This window comes from Pan troglodytes, chromosome 17 (assembly GCF_028858775.2).
Source record: "Pan troglodytes isolate AG18354 chromosome 17, NHGRI_mPanTro3-v2.0_pri, whole genome shotgun sequence".
Taxonomy (NCBI): Eukaryota; Metazoa; Chordata; class Mammalia; order Primates; family Hominidae; genus Pan; species Pan troglodytes.
In genome coordinates, this window is record NC_072415.2 from 31,575,630 (window position 1) to 31,594,314 (window position 18,685).

General features: G+C 42.8%; 1 protein-coding gene across 1 annotated transcript in view; it reads left to right on the forward strand.

Annotated features, from left to right (window-relative positions):
- The first annotated feature begins 1,956 nt into the window (after nt 1-1,956).
- MIB1 (MIB E3 ubiquitin protein ligase 1) overlaps nt 1,957-18,685 on the forward strand; it is a 134,454-nt gene continuing 117,725 nt past the window's right edge. Inside the window, exon 1 of the mRNA XM_003315867.6 lies at nt 1,957-2,983. Within this exon, the coding sequence (XP_003315915.2) occupies nt 2,755-2,983 (229 nt within the window). The 5' untranslated portion in view covers nt 1,957-2,754. The remainder of the gene's footprint in view (nt 2,984-18,685) is intronic.

Below are 18,685 nucleotides of genomic sequence, written 5' to 3' on the forward strand. Positions count from 1 at the left end.
CCATCTCAAAAAAAAAAAAAAAAAAAAAAAAAAAAAAACAACAAAACTAGAGAAGCAAGAGCAAACAAATTCAAAAGCTAGCAGAAGACAAGAAATAACTAAGATCAGAGCAGAACTGAAGGAGGTAGAGACACGAAAAACCCTTCAAAAAAATTAATGAATCCAGGAGCTGGTTTTTTGAAAAAGATCAACTACATAGATAGACCACTAGCCAGACTAATGCAGAAGAAGAGAGAAGAATCAAATAGATGCAATAAAAAATTATAAAGGGGATATCACCAACAATCCCACAGAAATACAAACTACCATCAGAGAATACTATAAAAACTTCTACGCAAATAAACTAGAAAATCTAGAAGAAATGGATAAATTCCTGGACACATACACTCTCCCAAGACTAAACCAGGAAGAAGTCGAATCCCTAAACAGACCAATAACAAGTTCTGAAATTGAGGCAATAAGTAATAGCCTACCAACCAAAAGAAGTCCAGGACCAGACAGATTCACAGCCGAATTCTACCAGAGGTACAAAGAGGAGCTGTTACTGTACTTTCTGAAACTATTCCAAACAACAGAAAAAGAGGGAATCCTCCCTCCTTCGTAAAACTCATTTTACGAGGCCAGCATCATCCTGACACCAAAACCTGGCACAGACACAACAAAAAAAGAAGATTTCAGGCCAATATCCCTGATGAACATCGATGTGAAAATCTTCAATAAAATACTAGCAAACAGAAGCCAGTAGCACATCAAAAAGCTTATCCACCACTATCAAGTTGGCTTTATCCCTGGGATAAACACTTTGGGAGGCTGAGGTGGGAGGATTGCTTGAGCTCAGGAGTTCGAGACCAGTCCGGCCAGGGAAAATAGTGAGATATATCCCCCAAGAACCCCAAGAAGCTCCCCCCTGCCCCCCCGCTCATCTCTGCCAAAAATACAAAAAATTAGCTGGGCGTGGTTGTGCGTTCCTGAGGTCCCAGCTACTCAGAAGGCTGAGGTGGGCGGATCCCTTGAACCCAGGAGGCGGAGGTTGCAGGGAACGGAGATGGCGCCACTGCACTCCGGCCTGGCTGACAGTGAGACCCTGTCTCAAAAACAAAGCAAAAAAAAAAAAAAAAACCAAACAAAAAAAATTTTATTTCAGTACATAGTAATTCCTTGGGTACATTTTACGTCCGTTTTCTTGTCTTTTCCCTTGATTATCCATTCTGTTAGCATTTCCCTCCTTTGACTATCAGGAAAAGCAACAGTTTATGCTAACAATGCATGCTAACGGTGCCAACAGTGCTGGCCTGTGGAAACACTGGTTTTAAACCCTATGCAGCATAATGTCATTTGAATAACGGCAACCAGAAACTTCTCTTACAGTCTTCGAATCTTCCTTTGAAGGTCCCTATTTTGTAATTAGGGACTGAATTTTTTCGTGAGTGGAGGCAATTATTAATGAGCAAAGTTTGGAGTCTGCCTATCACCCTAATTCTGCATAAAGGCAAGACACACCTTCTAAAAGTCTTTACCGTTGCTCACAACATTCCATACCATGCTGTTCAGCTTAAAAACACACTACTAACCTGCTCTGTCTGGTTTGAAATGTTTTCAATTTACACACAAATACAGATCGCCCTGAATTTGTGAATGTATTTCTACCTTCGTTAAAAAAGAAGACTAAAAGAATATGGAATCCCTAATTCACATTTAGTTCGCCTAGGAAAACTAGCAGTTAGTGAAAAACTGGCCACATCACAGCCGCACAGCTCCAGCAGCCCGGGTAGCTTCCCCACCCTCACTTTCTCCAGCCCCGCCTCCAGGACGGCCTAACCGCTTTCCTCATAGCTCATTGGGCGCGCGGCACCACCGGGCGGCAACTCCAGGGATCCGCCCCTGGACCCGCCCCTCCATCGCCCGGGGCTGGGGTTGGGCAACCGCCCGCCCTTTTTCTAGACCGCGCGCATGCGCACTCTCATTGGACCCTGGAGAGACGCTTAGGGATCAGTTTTCTCCTCCTTTCTTCCCGCGATCGCGCGGCTCTCTGAAAGCCTTCCCACTCTATTATTGCCGAGGATCCCCCTCCTAGACACTCTGAGAAGGCGCCGCTCCGGCCTTGGGTACGGCGGTACCCGGATGTGGAGTCGCTCTCGCCCGGCTGGGACTCTGTGGCGGGGCGGAGCGCGGCGGCTGGTGCGGGGGCAGAGAGAAGGGGGCCTGAGGGCCCGGGCGCTCGCCGGACGCTGGGAGGTACCACCGCTGCCCACGGGGGAGGAGGCGGCGTCGGCGCTTGGGCGCCCGCCCCCGAGCGAGGGGCCGGGGTGGCAGAAAGGCCGGCAGTTAAGCTTGCTCCCCGCCGCCCCCCTCGGGCTAGCCTCCCCCGGCCCCCTGCGCTCCTCGCGCTCCCGGCCGGGGGAGAGCGTGGTTTCCTTGCGGCCGTCGCTGTAGCCTGGCCTGGGAGCCCGGAGGAAGCGGGAGAGTCCCCGCCCACGGCCCCCTCCCCTCTGCCCGCTCTCCGCCGCCGCCTCCGAGCAGCCGCGGGCCGCCCTCCACTCCGAGCGGGGGGCGCGGCGGCGACGGCTGGGCAGCGGCTTTGGGCTCCGCGGGGACCGCGCCGCCGCCTCCGTGAGTTATTCCCACGTCCCCCGGGGCTCGCTGCCGCCCCCGCCGACGCCGAGAGTCCGGCCCGGGCCCAACTCCCTCACGGGCCCCCCGGCGGCAGCGGCGGCGGCGGCGGCGGCAGCGGCGGAGCCCACCGCCCGGGCCCCGATGAGTAACTCCCGGAATAACCGGGTGATGGTGGAAGGGGTTGGCGCTCGGGTAGTGCGCGGCCCGGACTGGAAGTGGGGGAAGCAGGACGGCGGCGAGGGCCATGTGGGCACCGTCCGGAGCTTCGAGAGCCCCGAGGAGGTGGTGGTAGTGTGGGACAACGGCACCGCTGCCAACTACCGCTGCTCCGGGGCTTACGACCTCCGCATCCTGGACAGCGCGCCCACCGGTAAGCCGCGGCCACCTGGCCAGGGCTTGCGCGCGCGGGGGGAAGGGGCGAGCTGCGGTGGGCGTCGGTGTCGCGGGGAGAGGTCTGCAGTGGGACGCCTGGTGGGCAGCGCCCGGCTGGAGCGAGCGGAAAGGGAAAGCGCCAAAGGAATTCTAGGTTCCGAACGGGTGAACAAACACTTTCAGAAAAGACCCTCTACCCCCAAGGGAAATGATGGCAGCACCATCACCGGGATGCTTTCAAGCCTGGAAGACACAAAGCACCGGGAAGAGAACAGACACAGGTCCCCCAACCCGACTCCTCCTCTTGGGAAGGAGTCTGGAGAGGCCTATCTAATAAGCCATTGAAATTAATCAGCCACCAAGTGATAACTGTCTGAAGGGAGGCTTGCTTTGCCATATGGTGCTCAGCTGACCGTTTATAATTGCCAAGGGGCCTTGGTACCTCGGATTTGTGGAGATGCCTTTTTTTTTTTTTTTTTTTTAACCTCCTGTGACACAGAATTACTTGGAGTTCAGTAGCCAAATGTTACTTGGGACTCTGGAATGATTTTTCATCCAAATTGTTCTGTTTTATATCTTTATATCAATAGAGAGAAAAACATCCTGAGCTCTTGAACCATTTCTTTGTGTTAAATACTTTTTCCAAGTGGCAGATCGGCGTAGGGGACACCTGATGTTATTTTTTTTACACTAACGTCCGTCTCAGTAAGGTGATGTCAGAATCTTACTCATTCACCCAGCAGTGAGTCAGGGTCCTTGATTAGTGAATCTTGATTAGTGAATTTTAGGGGTCTGTTATTGACGCTAGAGTTTCTAAATGATTAAACCAAAGGCTTGCTTTCACAAAATAAATAACAAATTCATTTTCATATAGATTCATCTTTGGTATTATTTATCCTTGATATTTATCCTTGATTCTGTAGAAAATAGTTCACATTTAAAATTGGGTACTTTTCAGAATTCCTAAATGAGCTACTTCTAAGACATTGGTTGAGTTTGGCAAAGCCTTACAAATCTTGGAATGGGCTCATAGTTATTATCAGTAGCAATAAAGAAATTAACACACGCCAACTCAGTTTTTGAACAGATAATTCGTAAAATTGTGTTCCTTAGCTGGCTTTTTAAAAACATTTATTAAAAAAAATTTTTTTTTTAGAGACAGTTGTCTCGTTTTATTTCTCCGGCTGGTCTGGAACTCCTGGCCTCAAGCAACCCTCCTGTCTCAGCCTCCCAAAATGCTGGGATTACAGGAGTCAGCCACAAGGCCAGGCTTCAGATAGCTTTTTGAATATTAAAAAGGGTGTATGTACATGACTAGAAGAAAATGAAAAGATTCAACAGCACAAAAAGGGGCAGCCATTGTTACCAGTTTTTTGTGTAGTCTTGCAGAATACTCTATTGCATGGCAAGCATGTGTGTGACTATACCATAATCCCCTTTTAAGTGCAAATGATAATAAACTATATTCACTCCTCTGCACTTTTGTTTCTTTCACTAAATTATATTGGTGATTGTTCCATTGTTTCATGGCTGCATAGTATTCCAGTGATTGGATACGGTGATTTATCTAACCAGGACTTTATCGATGGGCGTTTTATTATTTCATGTTTTCTTTACAATGATGCAGTGAATAAATCCTTGTACATATATCCTTGTGTATATGTGTTGAGTATTTCTGAAGAAGTGGAATTGCTGCATCAAAACATTGCACATATTTAACATTTTGGTAGATGTTGACTTAATTGCTTTTTGAAGACGTTTTGTGAGTTGAAACTGCCAGCAACAGTGTTTGAGGCCTATGCCTAATTTGTGCCTACTCTTTTTTTTTTTTTGAGACAGGGTTTTGTTTTGTTACCTGCAGCCTTGAAGTTTTGTTGTCGTGCTAGCTCAAGCTAAAGTCTGACCACAACCCTTATTTGGAGGAATTCTTGGTATCAGTAATTGTAGCTTTATGAGGAAATTTAAGTATCTAGGGTAAAGTGTAACAGATTCTTTACTACGGTGATTTTTGAAGGGATATTAATGTTATCTATATGTTTGTAGTATGGGGTGTATCTATCATATTAATAGTTTTATTATCTTAATATAAACGTAGATGTTTTTCAGAAGTAACTTTTAGAATCTTAGTTTAATAAGATAATTTTATACGTTAATTTGTTATATGTAGTGGTTTATCTTGTTCATCTGGTCTTTTAACAAACATTTTAAGAGCAGGATAGCCAACCTTCATATGAAATACTTGTTGAAATATATTTTAATTTCAACCTTTTAAATTCTTCAGGGTTTTTTTTTTTTTTAGAACTGAGCAAAATTGTAAGCTCCTGGCTCTTGTTTTGCCCCAGGACTATACTACTACTTTCAGTGTTTTCCTTTTTCTTCAAAATATTTAATAATCAGTGTTCATTGACATTTTATTACATTCTATAAGATTACTCAATATTTATGAAGTACTTGATATTTATTTGCATAATATTAACATTTTAAAAATTAACTTTTGTTTTTGAAACAATTGTAGTCTTCCAAAAAATTACAAAACTATTAAGAGTTACCTTTTGCCCTTTACCCACCTTCTTCAGCTGTTAATATCTTAGCAAGTACAATGATCAAAACCAGAAAATTAACACTAATACAGTAATACCGTATTAACTAATCTATACACCTTATTCAAATTTTATTTATTCAAATTATATGTAGTGGTTATTATTAGTGTCCTACTAGTATTCTTTTTCTGATCCAAGATCACACGTTGCATTTAGTGGTCTCTTCCAATCTGGGCGAGTTCCTCAGTCTTTAGTCAGTGTCAAAGTAATGAAAAACAATCTTGTTATCTCTCAAATTGGGTGTTTCTGCTGCTTTTTCATGATTAAATTCAGATTATGTATTTTCGGCAAGAATATCATAGAAATGATGTTTTGCCCTTGTTAGTGCATCATACCAGGAGGTACATGGTGTTCGTATGTCTCATTAATTATAGTGTTAACTCGGCTAGGTCACCAGGAATTTTACCAACTGTTGCTTTTGTACCAGCAATGTGATGCCAGTATGAAAAAGATAACTTGTATCTTACATATTATTGTGAAAATACTTTTGACTTCATGAAGTCCCTCAAAGGGTCTTGAGGATTTCCCTAGAGGTTGAAGAATAACACTTTAAAAGTCACTGCCCTGGAGAGAATCTCTATTTGAGCACATAGAAGCTTGTATAAGAATGTTCACAGCAGTTACTATGGTTTTGAGATAAATAAAATAAAATTTAAAAAAGAATGTTCACAGCAGTGTTGCATGTAAAAACAGAAAATTGGAAAAAACTTAAATGTACCTTAGCAGGAGACTGGATAAGTTGTATGAATTTGTATAGTGCAGTACTGTATAGAAGAGAATGTTAAGCAAATAAAGTAAGTTGCAAAAGAAAACCTACGGTCTGTTAAAGTGCGGAACAAAACTATTTTAGGGTAGGGTTTTGCAGCCTTGGCACTATTGACATTTTGAATTGGATAGGATAATTTTTTGTTATAGGAATGTCCTGTGCATTGTAGGCAGGCATCCCTGGCCTCTACCCATTAGCAGCAGTAGCACCCCACCTCCTTGTGGCAACCCACAATATCTCCAGACATTGCCAGATGTCCCCTAGTGGGGGCAAAATTGCTCCCAATTGAGACTCATTGGTTTAGGGATATGTATATGCGTGGTAAAAGTATGCCACATAAAGGTAAGATAAACACTAAATTTAAGAGAGTGGACATCCTTATGGTGAAGGGAGTGGAGAGCACGACTGGTGGAAGTACACCAGGGGCATTTAAGTATTTTGGTAATGTTCTGTGATTAAACCTACCCCATGGTGAGTGCATAGGTGTTAAACACACACACACACACAATTTTATTTTTTTTGAGACAGTCTCCCTCTGTGGTCCAGGCTGGAATGCAGTGGTGTGACCTCGGCTCACTGCAACCTCCGTCCCCCAGGTTCAAGCAATTCTCCTGTCTCATCCTCTTGAGTAGCTGGAATTACAGGCATGCACCACCACACCTGACTATTGTATTTTTGGTAGAGACGGGGTTTCACCATGTTGGCCAGGCTGGTCTCGAACACCTGACCTCAAGTGATCCATAGCCTCAGACTCCCAAAGTGCTGGGATTACAAGTGTGAGCCACCACACCCAGCCCTTTCTATATTTTTGTGTGTGTCATATTTTTGTACTTAATTTTAAAAAAAGCCTTATATTTATCAGAGGGAGAACTGAGGTTGCCTTTGATTATTCATCATTTGTTCCCTAGTTCCACCTATATTATATGAATAGAAAATTTATTGTAGTATGATTGGGAATTAAGAAGTGGGTAACCTTCAGCATAAGATTCCTTGCAACTTTTCTGGGAGTTAAGGATTCTGGAGTGGTTGGATCATTGTGAATCTTTCTGATACGATTTTTCTCACTACATTTTGAAGATTTTGTCTGGGAGTTGTATGCGGGTCTCTAATATTTTGGCATATCAGCTTTATTTTTTCTTTCAGGACACACATGATATGTTTGAATTTATGGTCTAGGATAGTTAAACTTTGCAGAGAGGAGCATTTAGTATCTGTTTGAGTGATATAACGTCTGTCTTGTTTCCAGATTCATTTGGCTCATTTGTAGTGAGCAAGAAGATTTTGGGACTATATGGGATGTTATTTAATTAGTTTGGACTAATTTTGTAAAGTCTGTAGTCAAGTAGGTATAGTTGACTTTTTATCATCTAGGCACTGATTTTATAGGAGTTGGAGAAAAATGTGTTTTTATTTATGCTTGCTTTGTGTTCACTTGACTACAGTGTTGTGTTGTTACCAGAGATAATGGAGAAAATGAATGTAGATTTCCTGTTAAGGTTCTGTCATTCTTCGTGTCGATAATACAAAGTTAGAGGTATAGAAAATCAGCTTTATTCAAAACCAGCTTCTGGTCATAGTTCATTCAAACTGTTTTGGGGGTAGTTCTTTGTCCTTGTCTTTGACCGCTAGCAAAGAATGCCTCTCCAGTCATACGTGGAAAAACTTCTCAGATGTTTTGTATTCAATTGAAGGTTTAAAAGCGCTGACCCTGGATTAAAAAAATGAAATGAATTAATAATCCTCAGCTTTTCTTTATCAGAATAGAGTCCCCTATTCTGATCTGTTTCTAGAACCACAGTAGAAAGGGGTATTTGTCAGGACACAAAGCCGTAGGAAAAAACAGGATTTGAGGGAACAATGTTTGGGGAGCAGGATGCCACACCTGGAAAGGATGAAATATCACAAAATGTTTTTTATTAATGACATTTGCAAGGAAAACTTTATTTCCTCATAGATCCTACCTATTTTAAACGCTTTTGTAAAATGTCTTTCTTATTTTATTTCCTCCACTAAAACAATGTTGTAAATTATGAAAGTCTATCTGGTTCTTAATAGTCCCTGTAGATTGCAGCTTGGTTGAGCTGAGGACTTCAAGAAATCAACTAGTAGACCCCTGTGTCAGTACTTCTCAAACTTAAAGCACACAGATCACCTGGGGACCTTTTAAAAGGCAGATTCTGGTTCAGTAAGTTTGGGATTCTGCGAGAGTATTTCTAATAAGCTCATAGGTGATGCAGATACTGCTGGCTCAAGGACACACTTTGAATAGCAGAGTACTAAGTGACTATTTGTCTACTTGAGATGCCCTGCGTTTCTGTTTTCTCCTTTTCCTTTCAACAGATTCCAAGCCTTGATTGTTTGTTGGTAATACATGTCTTTAAAACTAGATTGGCATTATTAGTTGGGGAGAAGAGAAGTGTGTACAACTGAAATAAAGGAGCATGTAACACCTTTCTAATATATGTACTTTTTGTAAGTGTAATGCTATCTTAATGTATATTTTCGATCCTATACTTTCCAGCCTGTCCCTCTGATTAGATTAGCTATTTCTTTTTGAATGTGTTCCCAGGTAGCCACCCACCAGGGTCTCTCCTCCACCCTGTATAATTGCTAGCTAGTGTGATATCCCCACATGTGTGCTTTCATCTGTTAAAGCAGGGTATGCTGTGTTGTAATTGTCTTTTGCACTAGATTATTAGTTTAAGGGAAAGGGTCTGTGTTATTCTCGTATCTCCATTTTCTAGCAGAACCATGTCTCTGGATGAGTATTTTCTGAATCAGACACACTTTTCAAAGAGCTTTTGACTCATTGGATCAGAGATTAGATAGATATTATCCTAAAACAAGATAAAAGGAAACTCAGATTCAGAGAGATTAAGAAATTTGTCCAGTCACAAAGCTGGTGAGTGGCAGATAGTAGGGATGAATGCCAGTTGATTGCTTTTCCTCAGTATCATTCTCTTTTTCTTTTATAGTATAGTGGTTCAGAAACATGACCACCTGTAACACTTTGCTTGTGGGAAAATTGATAATGAAATGTAAACCAATTTAGAAATGAAACTTTGTGATATATCCTGTTGTAAATTGTTCAGTGCTCTTTTCAAAACCATTCTTTTTTTGCTTTGCTTTGCTTTTCTTCCTCTCTCCCTCCCTCCCTCCCTCCTCCCTCCCTCCCCCCTCCCTCTCTCCCCCCTCCCTCTCTCCCTCTTTCCCCCCTTCTGCCTTTCTCTTCTTTCTTTCTGGAGTTTCACTCTTGTCCCCCAGGCCGGAGTGCAGTGGTGCAGTCTTGGCTCACTGCAACCTCTGCCTCCTGGGCTCAAGCCATCTTCCCACCTCAGCCTTTTGAGTAGCTGGGACTACAGGTGCGCACCACCATGCACAGTTAATTTGTGTATTTTTTTGTAGAGATAGGGTCCTGCCGTGTTGCCCAGGTTGGTCTTGAACTTGTGAGGTCAAGTGATCCATCTGCCTTGGCCTCCCAAAGTGCTGGGATTACAGCTGTGAGCCATCATGCCCAGCCTTTTTTTTTTTTTTTTTTTTTTAAAGAGAGAATTTCATTCTGTTGCCCAGGCTGGAGAGCAGTGGTGTGATTATAGCTCATTGCAACCTCGAATTCTTGGGCTCAGGTGATCCTCCTACCTCAGCCTCCCGAGTAGCTAGGACTATAGGTGCACACCACCAAGCCTGGCTAATTTTTTTTTATTTTTTATTTTTCTTAGAGTTGAGGTCTTGCTGTATCACCCAGGCTGGTCTCAAACTCCTGGCCTCAAGTGATCCTTCAACCTCCGCATCCCAGATTGCCTGGATTACAGGCATGAGCCACTGAGCCCTGCTTGTTTCTTTCTAGTGTGTCTTTTTTGCACAGCTAAGGTTTTACTGTATACATAGTTTGTTTCATTCTTTTTTTTCCACTTGACGTGTGTTTTCTGTATTCCTTGTAAATAATCTAATATGTACTTCCTATATGGTAAAATAAGGTGACATTTATTTTTATGTCTTAACTACTTATAGAGAAATATATATGTATTCCCATATAGGTATGCCATATGTACTGTTCTTCAGCTTTCTTTTTAAATGAATATTGTCTTGGACATCTTGCAGTGTTAGCACATAAGAATCTGTCTTATTCTTTGGTAGGTACATAGTATTTAATAGTTAAAAAATATATTACTTAACTATTCTTTTGATAGACATTTATAGTGTTTTCTTTTTTGTCATATTAAACAACACTGCAACAAGTATCTTTGTGTATACATACCTTTGTGTACTAACTTTTAGCTTTTAAATTAATTTGTTACAGGAATTTCTGTTATAAATGACATGGCTAAATATTGTCCTCACTGACTTTGAGAACATTTGTCTTTTAATAGAGGAATTTAACTTGTTCATATGTATTGTGACAACTGATACATTTTTTCTAATTACTGCTACCTTACTCTTTTTTTTTTTTTTTTTTTTTTTGAAATGGAGTTTTCCTTTTATTGCCCAGGCTGGAGTATAATGGCGCGATCTTGGCTCATCAAAACCTCTGCCTCCCAGGTTCAAGTGGTTCTCCTGCCTCAGCCTCCCAAGTAGCTGAGATTACAGGCATGCCCCACCATTCCCGGCTAATTTTTTGTATTTTCAGTAGAGACCGTGTTTCCCCATGTTGGTCAGGCTGGTCTCGAACTCCCGACCTCAGGTGATCCGCCCACCTCAGCTTTCCAAAGTGCTGGGATTACAGGCATGAGCCATCACACCTGGCTGCTACCTTACTTTTTAACTTTCCAGTTTTCTTGTATTGTTTTTTTTAACCAGTGAGTTAGAAATTTTATCACCTTTTTTTCTGCTCTGCTAATTATTACCTTTTAATATTTAACAAACAGATTGAAAAATTAGTTTTTTTTTGCATGTAGAAAAACTAAACAGTCTCTTTAATTACTCCTGCCCATACTTCTTTCTTTATTTTTTTGAGGTGGAGTCTCACTCTGTCGCCCAGGCTGGAGTGCAATGGCATGATCTCAGCTCACTGCAACCTCTACCTCCTGGGTGCAAGCAATTCTCCTGCTGGGTGCAAGCGATTCTCCTACCTCAGCCTCCTGAGTAGCTGGGATTACAGGCGGGTGCCACCATGTCCAGCTAATTTTTGTATTTTATTTTATTTTTTTTGAGACGGAGTCTCGCTCTGTCGTCCAGGCTGGAGTGCAGTGGCAAGATCTCAGTTCACTGCAAGCTCCGCCTCTCGGGTTCATGCCATTCTCCTGCCTCAGCCTCCTGAGTAGCTGGGATTACAGGCGCATGCCACCATGCCCTGCTAACTTTTCATATTTTTAGTAGAGACGGGGTTTCACCGTGTTAGCCAGGATGGTCTCCATCTCCTGATCTTGTGATCCGCCCGCCTCGGCCTCCCAAAGTGCTGGGATTACAGGCGTAAGCCACCACGCTCGGCCTAATTTTTTGTATTTTTAGTAGAGATGGGGTTTCACCATGTTGGCCAGACTGGTCTGGAACTCCTGACCTCAGGTGATCCACCCGCCTCAGCCTCCCGATTACAGGCGTGAGCCACTGCGCCCGGCCATCTCCTGCCCCACACCTCTTACCTTTTTCATTGTGTTGGTTTTATGTAAATTTTCAGGAAAATTAGTCCCAAATTTTTGTTTGCATTGTCCTCTCTCCCCAACCATACTCCTGTAAATATATGCTTCTTTTTATGTTGTAAGATTTGCTCAGCTGGGCACAGTGGCTGACGCCTGTAATCCTGGCACTTTGGGAGGCTGAGACGGGCAGGTTGCTTGAGCCCAGGGATTTGAGACCAGCCTGGACAACATGGCAAAACCCCATCTCTACAAAAAAATATAAAAATTAGCCCACCATGGTGGTGTGTGCCTGTAGCCCCAGCAATTTGTTGGTGAGGCTGAGGCAGGAGGATCAGTTGAGCCTGGGAGGCAGAGGTTGCAGTGAGCTGAGATCATGCTACTGCACTCCAGCCTGGGTGACAGAATGAGACCCAGTCTCAAACAGAGGGGAAAAAAAAAGAAAAGAAAAAGATTGGCTCATAAAATTGCATTAAACGTCACAGTTATTATTATTATTTTATTTATTTATTTATTTATTTATTTTGAGACATAGTCTCTGTTGCCCAGGCTGGGGTGCAGTGGCGCGATCTTGGCTCACTGCAGCCAAGTGATTTTCCTGCCTCAACCCTGCAAGTAGCTGTAACTACAGGTGTGCACCACCATGCCCAGCAAATTTTTGTATTTTTAGTAGAGATGGGATTTCACCATGTTGGCCAGGCTGGTCTCTGGAGCTCCTGACCTCAAGTGATCCATCCACCTCTGCCTCCCAAAGTGCTGGGATTACAGGCATGACCTGCCACACCCAGCTCACAGTTATATTATTAATAATTAATTGGATTTAAAATTGTAGTTCTTTCTTATTACTGCTGCTTATACTATATCTCATGTCATTCCCTTCTCATTTTCTTGGGGGAAAAATCCTTTCCCCTTCCTTTCTTTCTTCCCTTTTCTTCCCTTCTTTTCTTTCTTTCTAGTAGTTTGAGTCCTTGTGGGCCTGAAAATTGCTTTATTTTGCCACACTGTCTCTCTCACCCCTAAACCTGACTGATATTTGGTTGAATATGCAATTCTAGATTCAAAATATTTTTCTGTCAGAACTGCCTCCTTGTTCTAGCATTTAATGTTGGATATGAGAAGTCCTATGCTTGTCCATGCTGTGGTTATTTGATTAACTTAATGTAATACCACTGTTGGACATTAATAGGTTTTTGGGACTCTGTGTGTGTGTGTGTGTGTGTGTGTGTGTGTGTACACAATATGTCACAGGTAGTTTATTATATATAATTATATTTAGCTTCTTGTAAGAAAACATATTAGTCCCATGAAAGAGTTTTTGTTGTTAAAGCAAGTAACTGAGCTTCATATAAGGCTGTCAGATCCTCCAGCTTGAGCTGGTCAGCCTTTACTATTGTAGTAGTACTGGGGTCGTTTATCTTTTATTCTTTATTCCAAACACATTGGCTCAAAGTCCCAGCTCTGCTCTTGAGGACAAGCTCTGCCCTCAGCAGAAGATGTGACATTGTCGTATCTGCTCAGCTATCATATAATAGTATTCAAATTACTGAAATGTTACATGCTTTATAAAGTTTTTTTTTAATGAGGAAAATTGCCCAATTAATATTTATGTTTGTATGTGGTCATGGATAATTACGTTACCTGATAAGGGAGAAAATTTTCAGTTAGCAGTTAGAATTGGGTCAGCCAGCTTTTTCCTTTAGGAAATAAATGGATTAGATAAATTTAAGTATAAATATTCCTCTGGCTTTGAAAAAGCTAATAACTAAAGCTATTCACACAACGAACTCATGTAACCTGGGAAATACACATGAAACAAAAGATATCTTTTCACTTCAATTAGATTGACAAAAATTAAAAGTCTAATTATAGTATGTATTAATGAAGAATATAAGGAAACAACTCTCCAGGCCTTGTGGTACAGTAAATCCGTACAACCACTTTGAGAAGCAATTTGGCAACATCTTGTAAATTAAAAAACAAAAAACAACAAAAAACACATGTTCTGCAGCTGAAAACATCTTCCAGGTGTATGTTCATGAGATTCTCAGGCACATATTTACAAAGATATGTATGAAGAAATTCATTGCAATATTGTTTATTAAAAATAATAATTGAGAAATTAAAAGTTTATATAGAGACTAATGAAAACATAAGTAAAATATTAGCAGTTAAAATGGAAGAATTAGATGTGTGTTTGCCAAATACATGTTGAGTGAAAAAGCAAGTTTCAAAAGGCTAACATAGATACTGTGCTTTTTCTTTTTTTTGTGCCCCCTCCCTACCCCAATACTGTGCTTTTAAAGTACATTTTTGAAAGACTAAAAAATTATTTATGGAAAAATATATGTAGAAAAAGGATGAGTAGACTGAAGGGATTAAACCTTCAGAATGATATTTTGGTATTTTGTTTCTCAAAATATTCTTTATTTTTATTTATTTATTTTTGAGATGGAGTTTTGCTCTTGTTGCCCAGTCTGTAGTGCAGTGGCATGATCTCGGCTCACTGCAACCTTGGCTTCACAGGTTCAAGCGATTCTCCTGCCGCAGCCTCCTAAGTAGCTGGGATTACAGGTGCCTGCCACTACACCTGGCTTATTTTGTATTTTTAGTAGAGATGGGGTTTCACCATGTTGGCCAGGCAGGTCTTGAACTCCTGACCTCAAGTGATCCACCTACCTTGACCTCCCAAAGTGTTGCGATTACAGTGTGAGCCATCATGCCCAGCCTGAAAATATTTTTTTTTGTTAGATGAGACCAATTTGATTTCATTTTTGAAAATTTCAGTTTAATAGTAAGTCAAGTCTAAGTTTTGTTTGTTTCAATTCTTGGTTTTACTGGATGCTGTAGCTAAAAAAGAGACCTCGAAATGACAGATCATAGATCCTAATAAAAGGAATGCATTTCTTTTTCTTTCTTTTGTCTTTTTTTTTGAGATAGAATTTTGCTCTTGTTGCCCAGGCTGGAGTGCAGTGGCGCGATCTCAGCCCACTGCAACCTCTGCCTCCCAGGTTCAAGCAATTCTCCTGCCTCGATCTCCCAAGTAGCTGAGATTATAGGCGCCTGCCACCACACCCAGTTAATTTTTTGTGTTTTTATTAGAGACAGGATTCCACCATGTTGACCAGGCTGGTCTTGAACTCCTGACCTCAGGTGATCCACCTGCCTCAGCCTCCCAAAGTGCTGGGATTACAGGTGTGAGCCATGGCGCCCGGCCAAAAAGTGCATTTCTGATGGATGTATGCTGATTATTAAACTCACCTCCTAACCCCCATCTCTGCCCTGTGAGGCTGGACTGGTTCTGCACACTGTATTTCTCCTTTGCCAGTTGGATCCCTGTTGGCTCTGCCAGTAGGAGGCACTAGAGGGAGACTGGAAGGCTGGATTGGGGATCTGACTTGCTTTTTCCTGTGTGGTATCATTCCATCCAGCAAGCTGGGATGGGATGTTGATTTCCCTATCAGTATTTGATTTTAGTTTGCATACAGTAGTCCCCCTTTATCCATGCTCTTGCTTTCCTCATTTTCAGATACCTGAGGTCAACCATGGTCTGAAAATATAAAATCAGAAATTCCAGAAATAAACAATTCATACATTTTAAATTGCATACTATTCTGAATAGTGTGATGAACTCTCCTGCCCGGGACCAAATCTGTCACCGTGTCCAGCCTCCCCACACTGCCTATGCTGCCCACCTATTTAGTCACTTAGTAGCTGCCTCTTATCAGATCAACTGTCATGGTATTGTGGGGCTCGTGTTCACATAACCCTTACTTGACTTTATAATGGCCCCAAAGCTGAAGAGCGGTGATGTTGGCAATTCAGACAGGTCAAAGAGAAGCCATCAAGTGCATCCTTTAAGTAAAAAGGTGAAAGTTCTCAGGGAAATAGGAAAAAATCCTACGCTGAGGATTCTGAGATCTACAGTAATGAACCGTCTATCCATGAAATTGTGAAGAAAGTAAAAGAAATTCATGTTAGTTTTGCTGTCACATCTTAAACTACAAAAGTTAGGGCCACAGTGCCTAAGTGCTTAGTTAAGATGGAAACGGCACTAAATTTGTGGGTGGAAGACGTGAACAGAAATCTGTTCCAGTTGGCAGCAGTTGGGTTCACTGTTATCTGCACTTTAAGGCATCCGTTGGGGAGTATTGGAAAGTAGTCCCTTTGGATGAGGAGGGTCTACAGTATTTCTGACAACAACGAAACTGGACTCTGTACCCTCCTCCGGGACACCTGTATCAGCCAGTCATAGCACCTCTTTAAAGGTCTGCATCCTAGTTCCTTGGGACCCCTTCTTTAAGTCATTTTTTTTTCATTGTTTCCCCACTTATAGGGGTGGTGTATTATGTGGTTTCTATTTCCTGATTGGATCTTGATACAATGTGTTTACTAAATCTTGATACTTATTTTTCTATCTCATTTACTGGTTAAGTAAAAATTTCCATTGAAATTTAGCTGGTTATTTCCCATCTTTTCTGATGCTAATCATTTCTTGCAGACTAAATTGGAAGGCATTCACTTTTATATTTTGAACAAATGAATTAAAAATCCATTGAATTTAAAATCAAGTAAATATTACCGTCTTCTAAGGATGCAGATGAGTTTGTTGGTACTACACATCATTTCAGCATTAAGAACTATGTAATGATGGAAACAGCTCCAACATCCAAAATCAGTTTCACATTGTTCACGCTAGTTTCTCTGGGAACGCATTTGACATTTATTGTCAGATGTCACCTTTCCTTGGAAGGGAGAGATTGAATAGGTGTAATTAGAAAAAAAAAATTTCTAAGGGTTATACCACCAACAATTATTTTTCATCACAGAAGAAGTGTACAGTTTTGCAACACTATTATTTTGTAAAAGAAAAATATGAAACTCATTCTTAATTTTGACTGTTTTAAGTACTCTATTTCAAGGTAATCAGTGACATTTTATTTTGTATCATTAGGATATACTCCACAAAAATGCCTAAGTAGGTGCATAAAAGCTGCAGCATGTGCTAATGTGCCGGAAGCACACAACGCAGAGGACCTTTGTTAACTCCCTCATGTTCTCAAACTCCCACTCACCCTCAGTATACCTTTTGTGTTCCAGGTAATTCATGTGGATTTTTTTCAGGGCCCCACTAGGATGTTAATGTCAATAGACTAATTTACAATGAGTGAAACTTAATTTTATTCCTCTGTTTTTAGGAAAAAAAAGTAAATATAAAAGTTGAAGTTTTAAGGGAAGTTCATAACACCTTTTTCAGAATGCTTGGCACTGAGTTTATAAACTTTTGGATTTTAGCATTGTATGGTGTGTTTGCCATGTAACACATAACATGCACTTTGAGATCTACAGTTACGGCCTATAAATAAATAAATACATTAATACTTCTGCAGCAAAGCACAGGAATAATTCTAAGGGGATAAAGACAGACTATATTCTTTTTATTTATTTATTATTTTTTATTGATCATTCTTGGGTGTTTCTCTCAGAGGGGGATTTGGCAGGGTCATAGGACAATAGTGGAGGGAAGGTGAGCAGATAAACAAGTGAACAAAGGTCTCTGGTTTTCCTAGGCAGAGGACCCTGCGGCCTTCCGCAGTGTTTGTGTCCCTGGGTACTTGAGATTAGGGAGTGGTGATGACTCTTAACGAGCATGCTGCCTTCAAGCATCTGTGTAACAAAGCACGTCTTGCACTGCCCTTAATCCATTGAACCCTGAGTGGACACAGCACATGTTTCAGAGAGCACAGGGTTGGGGATAAGGTCATAGATCAACAGGATCCCAAGGCAGAAGAATTTTTCTTAGTACAGAACAAAATGAAAAGTCTCCCATGTCTACTTCTTTCTACACAGACACAGCAGCCATCCGATTTCTCAATCTTTTCCCCACCTTTCCCCCTTTTCTATTCCACAAAACCGCCATTGTCATCATGGCCCGTTCTCAATGAGCTGTTGGGTACACCTCCCAGACGGGGTGGTGGCCGGGCAGAGGGGCTCCTCACTTCCCAGTAGGGGCGGCCGGGCAGAGGCGCCCCTCACCTCCCGGACGGGGCGGCTGGCCGGGCAGGGGGCTAACCCCCCCACCTCCCTCCCGGACGGGGCGGCTGGCCGGGTGGGGGGCTGACCCCCCACCTCCCTCCCGGACAGGGCGGCTGGCCGGGTGGGGGGCTGACCCCCCACCTCCCTCCTGGACGGGGCTGCCGGGCGGAGACGCTCCTCACTTCCCAGACGGGGCAGCTGCCCGGCGGAGGGGCTCCTCACTTCTCAGACGGGGAGGCTGCTGGACGGAGGGTCTCCTCACTTCTCAGACGGGGCAGCCGGGCAGAGATGCTCCTCACCTCCCAGACAGAGTCGTGGCCGGGCAGAGGCGCTCCTCACATCCCAGACGGGGCAGCAGGGCAGAGGCGCTCCCCACATCTCAGACGATGGGCAGCCGGGCAGAGATGCTCCTCACTTCCTAGATGGGATGGCGGCCGGGAAGAGGTGCTCCTCACTTCCTAGATGGGATGGCGGGCGGGCAGAGACGCTCCTCACTTTCCAGACTGGGCAGCCAGGCAGAGGGACTCCTCACATCCCAGACGATGGGCGGCCAGGCAGAGACGCTCCTCACTTCGCAGACGGGGTGGCGGCCGGGCAGAGGCTGCAATCTCGGCACTTTGGGACGCCAAGGCAGGCGGCTGGGAGGTGGAGGTTGTAGCGATCCGAGATCATGCCACTGCACTCCAGCCTGGGCACCATTGAGCACTGAGTGAACAAGACTCCGTCTG